At 41.3% G+C, this 13,458-nt stretch overlaps 1 protein-coding gene across 1 annotated transcript; it reads right to left on the bottom strand.

The window, feature by feature from the left end:
- Positions 1–1,158: 1,158 nt before the first annotated feature.
- LOC111658845 (solute carrier family 2, facilitated glucose transporter member 1-like) lies at positions 1,159–9,359 on the bottom strand. Its single transcript, XM_087175410.1, has 11 exons — positions 9,340–9,359; positions 8,560–8,861; positions 7,381–7,473; positions 6,773–6,933; positions 6,435–6,675; positions 4,240–4,402; positions 3,764–3,951; positions 3,568–3,672; positions 3,385–3,486; positions 3,096–3,299; positions 1,159–2,986 (listed from the first exon to the last, which is right to left on the bottom strand). The coding sequence occupies exons 2-11, from the start codon at positions 8,575–8,577 to the stop codon at positions 2,780–2,782; spliced, it is 1,482 nt and encodes a 493-aa protein (XP_087031536.1). The 5' UTR covers positions 8,578–8,861; positions 9,340–9,359; the 3' UTR covers positions 1,159–2,779.
- Positions 9,360–13,458: the final 4,099 nt, after the last annotated feature.

Consider the following 13,458-nt stretch of genomic DNA (forward strand, 5'->3'; position numbering starts at 1 on the left):
AATGGTTCCTTTTATTCAGTTGTCAGTGAGCACGCACGCGTTACATCTGGATACAGCTGTCACTGGTCACTGGACACACTCGAGCTCTGATCACCATGGGCCTCAACAGTCCATCAAAAACTGGAATTCACATTAAGTAATTAATGTGTCAAGATTCAGGCGATTTGAAGCTATAAGAAAATATAAGAGGCTCTTGGGGTCAGTGACTATGGTCACTTTGTAGTTCAGATGCTCTGATTGCACCTTTCAAGGCTGGATTGTTAAACAGATGAAGCAGCTGCCATAAGTGCTTCAGCCCCGGGTTCCCACCTTAACTCTTCAGTGACAGTCATCATTTGATGTACATGAGATTTTGAGTGTGGTCAACACAGACACATGATGTGTGCTCGTCTCTCGTCTCTGGCTCCAACCAGTGGACACAAGTAAGACTGTAAAGAAACATACAATACATGTTGTCCATCACCAGACGGTTCAAGCAGGAAATCCTAAAGGGACAGGGTCGTCACAACAGTTCGGATTATTTGGAGTTGGGTTGTATGAGTCATGCACAGTCGGTGTATTACCTGCAGTAGATTCAGACCAGCGTGCTGCCTGCTAAGAGAGGCAGCAGGGGACACCTGCACACAAGCAGAGCTATCAGTTGCTGTGCACGGGGGCCAGCAGAAAAAACCTGTTTTAGACCCTTTTAAAAACGCCCAGCGAAACAATCTAATATCTGTTGAAATGTACGCTTCATACTGGAATATTTTCAGCGGTTTATCTTCTCGTGAAAACAGCACTTTCCTTTGGCACAACATTTTTTCAACCGCTTAACTATTGTATTCCTACACACAAGTTATTCTTATAATATCGTAACAATGAAATTTGATTTTAAGAACACAACTTCAATAATACAATATTCTGACTTCTTCTAAAATGTGACATAACATAGCTATATTACAAATATCCTTGCAGAATAATGACTATCTTGTGATATTACATTATTACTGTAACAACATTTTTTATTCGTGTAATCTGACTTGGTGTCTCTCATCTTTACAGTGGCCTAATACTGAGTCACTTGATCATTAGCTCCATTAAAGCTGCAACAAACTACCCTGGTCATAGTGTTTACTGACCTATTACTATTAACATGTATTGGAAAAATTCCAGTGAACAGTGGATTTAACTTTTATTTTCTAAAACACCGTACAGTTCTGTTGGACACAGCAACTTCATAAAAATCACAGCACAATTCATTAATTCATTCTGTTCAAGTCATCCGGCATTTCTGTGTTAATTATCACATATAAAATATTGTGCCCTCTGCATGTACACTAATATGACAGGGATGTTAAAAATACAAATACACTACATATAGAAATGTAACTGAGGAAAAGGGATGCTAAAGATATTAGTGTATGACTTTCTTACTCTTCAGGCAGAAGACTTTGACCTGTGGATTCAATTATAATTCACGCCAGAAAAAAACATAAATTGGATGAAAATTATATAATACTGACGTGAATTAAGTAATTAAGTAAATTATATAATTAAATTATAAATTCTGTTTGTTTTGTTAGTTTAGTGTCTCACACTGGAGACGGTAGTTTACATGCTGCGCTCTGCATGTGTTTAGGTTCAGGCCATAAGAACATTTTGGATTACATTCAGACAACATCAGGGTTTTGGTTAAATCTTAGCTAATCAAATTTTCATTATTTAACTAAGTTTCTCCACCTGATAGAAAGTGCATATTCCCCAAAATGTCTAACTTTTCCTTTTACTTTGTATAAATGAGTGTGAAATTTGTCTGTGAGCTCCACAGTAATTTACTGTAAAGTCCAGTCTACCAGGTGAAGATCATTGCTACAGTTTTTAGGACCCCTCTTCGTATGCTCAGTGCCGCCAAGACTACACACACAGAAAAGACGTGCTCCTTGGCACAATTTCACATAATGTTGGTTAATGAGCTACTTCCTGGAACACCCAAGCAACGACAACCAAGACTAGCTCGTCAACATCTGTGAGGACGTCAGCCTCAGCCGTCAAATTCATACCAACAATGGAAGGAGACTTTGTGCTCAGTCTGAGCTCACCTTCACACACACATTACCACACACACACACACACACACACACATACACACACACACACACACACACACACACACACACACACACACACACACACACACACACACGTTGGTGCCACCACAATTGTCTTTTTGTAGCACACAAATATGGGCTCAAAAATCTAACAGTTTAACAGAGTTTCCATCTGCTGCTGTTCTTGTGAAACTGTGGTTCACTTTTCAAAATGAACTTGTGACCAACAGAAAGTTAAGATCTAATATTTAAGCAGTCCATCTAACACTTCAAACCTGATCCTATGAACACCAAAATAGAAAACGAGAGTTTCAAATCATGTGCTGTAGGTTCACAGGGAGGTTCTGAATAAGATACTTACTGATATTTACAGTCTAAACCCATCCTGCTCTTTCTGCTGCATCACAGCCTGTCTCTCACTCCATTTAATCACTCACTTCAGTTTAAAGCCTGAGATACCACTTTCATCAAGATGGCAGGAGCTGAAAACAGATTTCCTGAGCTGCAGACAGAGCCCAGAGTAACTAACAGTGATGTCCTCAGTCCGTCGATCCATCGTCTGTCTGAAGACTGAACCTCTTATGTAAACATGAGCATATCATTAGTTTATAAGATATTTGAATTTGATAGCGTTCTAGCAGTGTACCCCAAGTGTAACAGGTAGCTTTGAATGTGTGCATGTACGGCAGCTTTCAGAGGTCAGGGTCATCCCCCCTGAGGGTGCTGAACTCCTCAGCGGCTGAGTATTTGTCAGAACCGCGGCCAGACGACTGGCGGAAGCCTGCTGCAATCTCATCAAAGGTTCGGCCCTTGGTCTCTGGCACCTTGAAGTAGGTGAAGACGAAGAAGCCCAGCAGCAGGACCGTGAAGATGATGAAGACGTACGGACCACAGAGTTGCTGCGTCAAAGGCAAAATGTCACTCATTTTAAATTATAGGCACGAGCTACAGCATGCATATTCAACAGTGAGGAGGGTTAATGGCATTTGTGGACTGCAACTGTCTTACCTCGACATACTGGAAGCACATCCCCACTAAGAAGTTGGCAGACCAATTGGAGAAACCAGCAACTGCAATGGCAGCAGGCCGGGGCCCCTGGCTGAAGAGCTCGGCCACAATGAACCAGGGAATGGGGCCAGGGCCAATTTCAAAAAATGCTACAAAGCTGAAGATGGCTGCAATGCTGACATAGGACATCCACTTGAGCTGGTCCTGAGGAACAGCACAATACAGATGTTTTCAGTCGCTTCATTTGAAAAGCTGAACAGATGGAGTAAAGGTGATCTCGAAAACTTACCAACAGCGCCATGGCAACAGTTAGAAAAATTGCTGAAACTGCCATTCCCATCAAACCAATGAGGTGAAGTGGTCTTCTGCCCATTCGCTCCACCACAAACAACTGCAAAGGACAGGAAGTGTCTCATGACAAGATGAAGGTAAATGTTACCAACATCTTTTTAATGGTTCTTTTGTGACTTACAGAAACCACAGTGAAGGCGGTGTTGACCACTCCTGCACCAATGGTTGCATAAACAGGCTGCGACACGCCTGCTCGCTCAAAGATCCCAGTTGAGTAGTAAAACACCTAAAGACGATGACATGACACAGGGAACGGTTGGCGTTGGTGTGCATATGAATTACTCTGTAGACACCTGAACTAAGAACTGGCCTCTTACAGCGTTGATTCCAGACAGCTGCTGCGAGAGCTGCAGCATGATGGCAACAAAGATGGGCTGGCGGTACATGGGGGAGCGGAACAGCTCGGCGATGGTCACCTTCTTCTCCCTCTTCATCTGCTGGCTCTCCTCCCTCATCTCCTGCATGTCCTCACTCACGTCGTCAGTTCCCCGCAGCTTCACCAAGACTGGAAGAGAGCAGTTCATGTGACATCTGTGTCGGGGAAACACACACTGATGTGCTGGACAGGATGTGTGGTCAAAAGAACAGGCGTTAATCAACCTTTCTGGCAGCTGTTGGTGCCAGTTCAGGTCACTACGGTAACGGTACACTGCGTAAGGTTGGTCCTTTAGGACAGTAAACATCACAACTAATTTAACTCTTGCCAAAGTTGTGTTGTTTATTATTGTGTGTTTTGTGATATGTGTGTGTGTGTGTGTGTGTGTGTGTGTGTGTGTGTGTGTGTCTGTCTCACTGCTGCGGGCTTTGCTCTCCTCGTTGCAGTTGATGAGGAGGTACCGGGGGCTTTCGGGGCAGAGGGGCAGCAGGATACACTGCAGCACTGCTGGCAGGAAAGTAAAACCCAGCAGGAGGGGCCACAGGGAGGCATTCCCCATGAGGGATTCAATCCCAAAGATCTACACAACACACACAACACAATGCTTACACACATACACACACACATATAACACTGTACAGCACACAGAGCATCACATTTGTCACAAGTCATAACCAAACAGGAACATCCTTTTAGACCGGGTTCAGGTTTTTGTCAGTTCCAGACATTTTTGACAAAGTATGTAACTTCTGCCTCTCAATCAAAGCAATATGGTGTTGAGTGATGTCACGAAGTAGCATGGGACCATGGGAGTTGTACTCAACACCACTGCAATCAGTGTCAGCCGTTCTGGAGGTTTTTACCAGGAGCTGAATTATCCACAGGTCTCATCTCCTCCAAAACAAAGAGACCAGGTGATTATAACCAGTAAAACACTGAATAAAACAGTTTCACGTTTAAAGTCAGTGATTAACCGACGCGGTTCAGAAGCAATAATAACAGCAGTGAACCAGCGGAGAACAGACACAGCCACCACATTCGTGCACCTTTTCTTGTTTAATATAAACACAGTCCCACCAGGCTGCTATGACTCCATGTCCCTTCAGTAGTGAGTTATCCCATCCGACTTCATGGTTGTGTCAGGACTTTGTCTGTGTAGCCGTGATGCAGCAGTGCTTCATCTCATGCAGGATATTCCATTACACTCACTTCTGCAAAGCTCCAGAGGATCCTGGTGGCTGTCGCTTGAGATTCACCATTCACATATTACATTCATGGCTCCATCATTTGCAGATTTTCTTTTTTGATGATTTTAATTGTACTTAATAGTCGCTGTGAAGGTTTGTATATTGCTAAACTAATTTTAAACCTACAGCTGAGACAAAAACTCGGGTGTGGCTAAATGCTGGGTTGTATTTTTAGAACATGGTATAATGTTATCTTACAGTTTGTAAAATGCACACTTTGAGTCATATCCAGATTCATGTCAGACTCTTCACAAACAATATGCAGGGTGGGGGTGGGGCTGGCACCAGTCCTGTCATTACCCTTAACTCATTTAACTTTAATAAAACATGATGTTCTGACACTTGAAACATAAGTGCCACTGTTACACAGACTGGTGTAAACACAACAGCCTGTGGTCAACAGTGTTTTAACATCTGCCAGATACATCATCACAAACATTACCTTTGTTGTGCAATAAGTTCACGTGGATACAATAATCTAATTATGACCAATAATCAGGCTAAGGCCTAAGTCCAATTAAGATGTTTTGTGCCTGCGTTGCTTTTAGGAATCTACTTGATGCACAGGACATGTGTTTGTATGCCAGAGAAACAATGGCAGCGTGGACCATACAAATAAAATGAACCCAATTCATTTTATAAATCATATGTAAATATTATATATATATATGTTGTTGTTCTTTTCTTATTATCGTAGAATGAAGCATTTTACCAACACAACACACGTTTTCAAACAGTTGGTCTGATGTGTGTGTGTGTGTTGGTACGTTGGACAAAAACTCAAAACAGTTGGACTAAAGTGTTTACATGACTGACAGTTTCATCATTTCAACATGGTGACAGTATGGTGACTCCGTCTTACTCACATTAATACTTTAATCACGTTATGTTGTGATTAAGATTGTTGTTGAGCTACAAAGCTCTCAAGCTTTCAAATAAAAGCCAACCTGGACAGAGAGGTGTTACGCCCTGTCAGACTTTTAATGTGAAACATCTGTACAGGAAGTGCAGATTTTGGAGGTTTCTTCCTGTTACAAGTGAGTTTTTCCTCCCAAATGTCACCAAGTGCTGCTCATTGTAGGAGCTGTTGGTTCCTCTTTATAATATTTTAAGGTCTTGCCCTGACTCTTTAAAGTGCTTTGAGATAGTATAAGTTATGATTTAATGCTATACAGATAAAATTGAATTGAAACTGAAATGAAAAAAAATTCATTTGAAATAATGGAGCAGGCATAATATCTGACTTTGTGGGTTTGAATACTTTTAAATGTTGATACTTTCACACTATAAGGAGTTTATTTATTCATTCTGTAGCCAGACGGGAAACTAAGGGGACGATCATGGTTCAAGGGTTGAGGATCTCACCTGTGCCATGAGAATGCCGATCACGACACCGAGCTGATGCAGAGTTCCTAACGCTCCACGGAGAGACGTGGGTGAGATTTCTTCAACATACATGGGCACAAAGCCAGTGGACAGACCAGAGTAGAGACCCACTATGAACCGGCCAATGATGAGCATCTCATAGGAAGCAGCCAGTTGGGAGAAGCCCATGAACACGGCAGCAATGAAGGCGAGTACGTTGGCCATGAGCATGGAGTTCTTCCTGAAGAGATGATAAGAATATTCATTAATGGTTTTTCTTTTTTTTTTTTTAGAGAATGTGTGATTAATAATGATGTTGGAGATAGGAAGAGTCGCACCTGCCGAACTGGTTGACGAAGAGGCCGACAGAGAAGGAGCCGAACATCCCGCCCACAGAGAAGATGGCCACAGAGAGCGACCACAGAGCTGTTAAAGTGGTCTGAGGGATGGGCTCTGAAAACCTGCTGCTCCACGTCTCGTTGTAGAAGCTCTCAATAATCTACAACACAAAACAGCACACAGTAGGTTCAACATGTAAGACGCATAAAAGACACATTCAACTTGCTCGTCTCAGGTTTTCATGTTAGTCAGTCACCACATTAGTCCAGAGTGAAATATTTTAACAACTACTGACTTCAGAGATCCTCTGACTTTTCCTCCGGCACCATCATTACGTTACCCTTGGATGGATTTCCATGACATTTGCTACAGTCCTGCTGGGTTTGGTGATCCTTTGACTTTCCCTCCAGCACCGGCAGCAAAGTTTTAACTGTCTATACCCATTAGCTCAGTGCACCACTAGGTCACAGTAGAGCCTCACAGAGCTACTAGTATGACTGTAGACTATGGGTCTCTTTCCTTGCCTCAGTGGCTCACCTGGTAGAGCGCGTCATAACAACAATAATGACTCTTAACACCTCTATGTTTTTCACAAGACGATACTCACATTCTGAGGAGCATTGATGACACCTGTGTTGTAGCCAAACTGGAGAGAGCCAATCACAGCTGTCCCCACAGCCATCATCAGCTGGGGCGTCACCTGTTGTTATAACAGAGAAACACAGATACAGGTCTGCGTTCAACAAGACAACCATCAAAGATTATTCATGCTGCTGATTGAGAGTGAAGAAGCCAAGAGGTTCAAAGTAGATGAGTGCAAACACATCTGTGCAGCTATAGTTAGCAACACTGACACAATGAATCACACTCAGCAGGTTTAAAGTGTGTGATGTGTTCACACTGGACACATTTAACTAAGCATTTCAATCAAGTATCTTTACTGAGGTACAACTGTAAGGTACTTAAATATTTAAATCTTACAGTGCTTTCACTACACTCAGAGGAAACATTGAACTGTTTACTTTGAAAATTATAATTTAACATCAAAAACATACGATAGGTTTAGAAAATATGATGCACTGCAACAGATTAAATAACACAACTGAACCTAAAGTACCTACAATTGGCTCCTCCTACAAACTACAAGCTAACATTGTTATAAAGCATTATAAGTACCTTCAGTACATTACTTTACTTTACTTAAGTACATTTTCAAATGTAGGATTTTTACTTGTAGTAATACTTTTAGATTAAAATACTTTAATGACAGTGAAGGGGCTGGGGTTAAGAACACAGTCTAAACCTGCTGTTGATGGACACAATCATCCCACAGTTCACACAGGCAGAAGCACACAACCACAAGTGTCTCTGAAAACACTAATACATGATATATTTGCTTCGTCTTAGTGAGTCTGAATCGACAGAGGTGGTCGATGTCTCGTTTGTTGACAAAGAAGAGCAAAAACACTCTGCTAGAGCGTTCACAATGACATGTACAACAATGAGTTATAGTAGTATGATGTAGACTTGGGACACGCTGGGAACAATTAGTGGCACCACTGAGGCCCGACAGTGATGGTGAGTGTGACCATACCGCTCTGAGGAACGTTATCCTGGCTATGATCTGTATCAGATGTTGTTGGTGAGTTTTGTCTCAGAAGCTGCTGTTTGTTTTACTTGCCACACAAAACCTGAGACACTGGAGAAGCACCTGTTATCACACTCTTTATTTTTCCTTCGGCTAATCAGTCACTTTATAACATGTGGTGCACTGATCACACTTTACCTTCCCGTCGCCCTCCATACCGGCTGCTTGGTCCACTCACAAACTTCCAGACAGACACAGAATCCGGATCATTAGTAATCCCTCAAATCAGTATGTGTCCTTTCAACAAAAACAAGTGGTCATGATGCTGTCTGTCCTGTTATTTAGTCCAACATCAGTGTATACAAATCTCTCTCAGATTCTCTCTCAGATTCTCCCTCCATTCACCTGCTGCAGTAAGCAGCTTTGTGACGTCAGCACTAAGTGGGTCTTAATGAGCTGCCGTGCCTCCGGAGGAGCGGGAGGATCTCTGTGCTGATTGGCTGAGGAGAAAATACAGAGTAGTAATACATTAGCAGATGAACAATCCCAGCGTTACTGATAAAAACTACTAAGTATGGCACAAGAACCTCTAGAAATACAACCGAAGAGGAACCACTTGTAAATCTTTATGTTATCCAATAAACAGAGCATCAACTGCTGCACTGTTTATTGCTACAGCCTCAAAAACCATTTGTAAAACATGAAATAAAGGAAAAGATTCAGGGAATCAAATTAGATTGTTTTATTAATTTTGTGAGATTATTAATCTTTACATTATTCTTATACACACACACACACACACACATATATATATATATATATATATATACACATATATATAGCCAGTCATAACCTGTACTGTGATTTATCTTTTAATGAAAGCTGAAAAGTCTACAACAGTCTGTGTTTGTGTGTTCCAGGTTCTCTCAACACCAGAAAGACAAGGGGTGGCCGCTGCTCCAACTGTTGCTGACTGACCTCTCCATCCAGTTAGAGTTCGTCCTTGGAACAGGGGGACAAGTCCTCTTCCTGTAGGCTGTGGACAATGAAGTTAAAGGGCTGTTCTTTAACATCATTGTCCTGGTTTGCCGCCGCCTCCTCCTCCTCCTCCTCCTCCTCCTCCTCCTCCTCCATACAATCAGCAGCCCGGGCCCTCTTGTTGGTCCTCCCCTTGCTCCAGCGATACTCCCCTCTTCTGTTCAATCGCCGCCTCTTCTTGGACTATATGTACGCAGGAACACGGCCTACAGGAAGAGGAAGGCGGCTGAGGCTGCTGCAGAGATTTTAAGTTACACAAACAAAGAGCCATTTCTTCATTGCAAACAACCTTAAAATTTAATGAAATGTTTTCAAAGTTATCTTGTCATATGAACATAAAAATGTTTGGTGCATATTTTACAACATTTCTTTTTTTTAAGTTCATCAAGCTGTTTGAATGTAAGCAAAGTGCACCATGTATGTGTCGTCAATTGGTAATTATCAAATACTAATTACTAAATAAATTCAAGTAAATAAAAAGAATAAACATATATAAACATAAAACAATTATGTGAAGCTCACAAGGGATGAGTGTTTCTATCAAGTGAACAAGTCATTTTAACAGTCCTGATCATTTCAGTGGACTTTACAAAAATTGGGGATGGTTTGGTTTTTACAGTGTAATTCAAACAACATTGCTTTATTAATGGCCTGAAATGTACAATTTGAACTGAGATTACGGAAAATGTATGAAGATTATAGATAAATATATTATTAAGTTCACATGGTTGTGACCTGTTTAAAGTTTGAATGGTGCTTTTAAGGGAAGTAAGAATGTGTAGACAGAGGCTGAATGAGACTGGGTTTGAAAGTTTCTCTAAGAGTCACTTCAGTCAGTTCCATGGAGGCTAAACTTCATTGTTTCAGGAACATCTGGAGCTAAACTACAACGTTTAATGGATGACTGGTGCTCTGGGCTGTTGGTATGCTGGTATCAGGTAGCTTGTACGTTTGTGCGGGTGTGTGTCTTTGTGGTTATCAGATATCTGTGCGTCTGTGTGCTTATGTGTGTGTGCGAGTCTAATCAGCTGATCTGAATCGGTTTTGTGTGACCAGCTGCAGTTAATGGTTTCTATGGTGATGATAACTGCTTAAGTACACCTGGTTAAAAGAGGGATGATGGTGAGACACACCTCTAAACTCTGGCTTAGAACATTAACTCATACCACCTAAAGCGTAACATTTGCTGAGAGGAGACTCTGCTGAACGCACTGATATGAAATATTTGTTTGTGGTGTCAAAAATGTGGGAGGTGCAGCGATTTTAAAAATGTTTTGAACATTTTGAGTTTTGAATGGAGTTTCTAGCTGAAAGTATGAATGAGTAGAAGGGGTTGAAAAACGCATGAAAAGTTGTGGAAAACTGGAGATTTTGAACATTTCATCCATTTATCTTAATGGGAGAAATGCCAGAAAAACACTGAATACTTTGGAAAGTATGAAATATATAAAAAAAAACTGAATACATCCAATAATGTCCCAATTGAGCTGAAAGTTTGAACGTTTTCTGTGTATGAAGGAGACACGAATCAAAAAACAGTGGAATAATAAAGAATTTTTGAACCTGAGAAGAACAGCAATCCCACCTAATTATAAGCAGATTAACGGGACATTAACGCTACAGATTTTACCTGAGAATCATCAGGTTTTTAAGATTTCTTCGGTATCAAAGTAACTCACTGATAACTGTCAGTATGTCCAGTGGTACTCGGCAAAAATTTACTGCTAATAGCTAATTCAGAAAAAATTAATTTTCCAAAATGTAAACAGAGGCTAAAAAAAGGAGGATGGAGGAGACTGAAATCTGAAAAACAGCTGACACAATGAGAATAACAGATTCCTGATTCATTTCACAGTTTGGTATTAACTCTTCACTCTAGTGCTGTATTTACGTACAGATGTGAACAGAGGCCCCTGACACAATCCTGCATCACTATACAAACGTTCTAAAGCAGTGTGTGTGTATGTGTGTGTGTGTGTGTGTGTGTGTGTGTATGTGTGTGTGTGTGTGTGTGTGTGTGTGTGTGTCCCTCGTGTTGGTCCAGGTGAGAGGCTCTCTCTCACTAATCCTCTGAGCACAGCAGCTATTTTTACATCCACTCAGCAGAGTCAGTGGAGAACGTCTCACTGATGCCAACATGCCTGACATGTGACCTGATGTACTGAAACTGAACAAACAATCATGAACAACCTGAACATTTCAATAGTCGTTCAACAGTTATCCATGACTTTAAATACAATTTAGTATATTTTGTATTTGCGTGTGAGCCTGCAGGATGAGAACGCTCCAAACGAACCGACTCATCCAACGACATCAGACATCAAACGTTAAATAGTTGGCGAGAACAGTTACACTGAAAGACGAAGTGAAAAGCCAGCCATCATAGGGAAGACGCAAAATCATTTAAATATGAGGCTCACAGGGCACATTCTCGGTCTCTCCACGAAGACATTTATAGTGTTGACCTCAGCTGTTCACGTGAAAAGTAACAGAAGTACTCGTGTAAAGAATGAAAAACGAGCTGAGAGAAGTTCAGTCGCTGGCTCCTGTTTCACCTCCAACACAGCCGACCAATCAGGGCCTGAAGTGGACGTGAATGTTGGTTTGACGGTTTTGGGAAGTAACAGAAATTGTCAGACGCAGGGCGTCCTTATCTGATGGTGTAGAGGGAGGGGCGGTTCCTCTGTGAACAGCTCTGGGAGGCTTAGCTGCAGTACTGCCGTGAGATAAACACCACCGTCAGCATGCGAACATACATGGACCGGTTCTGCTCTGTCATGTCACATCATGTATCATTATTACGACCACAATCAGCACTGCAATGTACTGTATAGATTTATAGGTATGTTTATTAACATTTCTTTAAAAAGTGCACAATGAAAAGTAGAGATGTCTCAATCACACATTCAGTGTCGTCTAAAAACTTAAATTCATGATAAAAATCTATTTCTAATTTTTGAGACTGTATTTAGAGGGTTAGGGTTTATTTTTGATTTTATTCAATTCTTATACATTTAATTGTGGTGACAGATACCCGACACTGGGTAAATATTCAGTGGCTTTTTGATTTCTGGTGTGATTTCTGTATTCCCGCCCTACAGGAGAGGATTAGGGCCACATGATATTATTATTATTTTTTTTTTAATTCTACTTAACTTTTGACTATATATACATACAGTGTATATACATAATTTTACCACCTGGTTACTGAAGAGGGCACTGTTCTCTCAAATATTGGGGTGCGTTTTCTGTGTTGCTGGAGTCATCAGGATTTTTATCTCCGCTGGTTCTTGGAGATAACAGACCTCTAACAGAAAATCTGTTTTACAAACTGAAGGTGTGGAGTTTGAAAGACTAGGAGTAACTAATGAATGTGTCTAATGAAAAACCCTTGTGACTTGCATTATGGGAAATGTAGGATCCCGGGTTTTTGGAGACTGACCCGTATCTAAAGTCTGAATATTTCAACCTCTGTCTCTTTGATTTTGACCATACTTTTTTACACTGTCCCTTGTGAGTCTTTCAACTTTATGGAAGTGACATATTAAATTACTGGAATACGCCTTTAATCCACTTCTGCTGCCATAGGTTTGTAATGGGCTGTTTTGAAACGTTGGTTTAGATTTATCACCAGAGGTAAACTGCAACTTCTCAACAGTGCGGTAGAATAATACTCCATTAATGTCCTGCACTGAACAACTAAGCGCCTCTGAATTTCTATACACACACACACACACACATACACGTTTTCCTGTGTGGAAACGACACCAAATTAATGGTGGGAATGTGTGTGTGCCGGACCACCTGTTGGTTCACAACAGCTCCGTTCAGCTACAGGACTCACCTCAGATTCTTTTTGGGGAACGCTGGTTTATATATTTACCTTCCTGTGGAACATTTCCACATTGATCGAACAGAGCTGGATTTTTCCAGTTTACTTCTGATGCAGAGCCACCACCAGCAGCCAGGCTCTTATGCAACACTGCTGATCACCTCACCATATTTCCACTGTTACCATAACTCGGAGGTAGTGAGTGGGAATAGAGTTGAAACATGGAA

The sequence above is a fragment of the Seriola lalandi genome, unplaced genomic scaffold, assembly GCF_002814215.2.
Source record: "Seriola lalandi dorsalis isolate HSWRI2012SDOR001 ecotype SW California unplaced genomic scaffold, Sedor1 jcf7180002054469, whole genome shotgun sequence".
Lineage (NCBI taxonomy): Eukaryota > Metazoa > Chordata > Actinopteri > Carangiformes > Carangidae > Seriola > Seriola lalandi.

Bases quoted from the DNA above. Each gene is read 5' to 3' on its own strand.
- LOC111658845 (XM_087175410.1), bottom strand. The intron at 6,676-6,772 runs GTGCGACTCTTC...TCATCTCTTCAG, and splicing joins TTCGTCAACCAGTTCGGCAG to GAAGAACTCCATGCTCATGG. The intron at 3,487-3,567 runs GTAAGTCACAAA...TGTCCTTTGCAG, and splicing joins CCGCCTTCACTGTGGTTTCT to TTGTTTGTGGTGGAGCGAAT.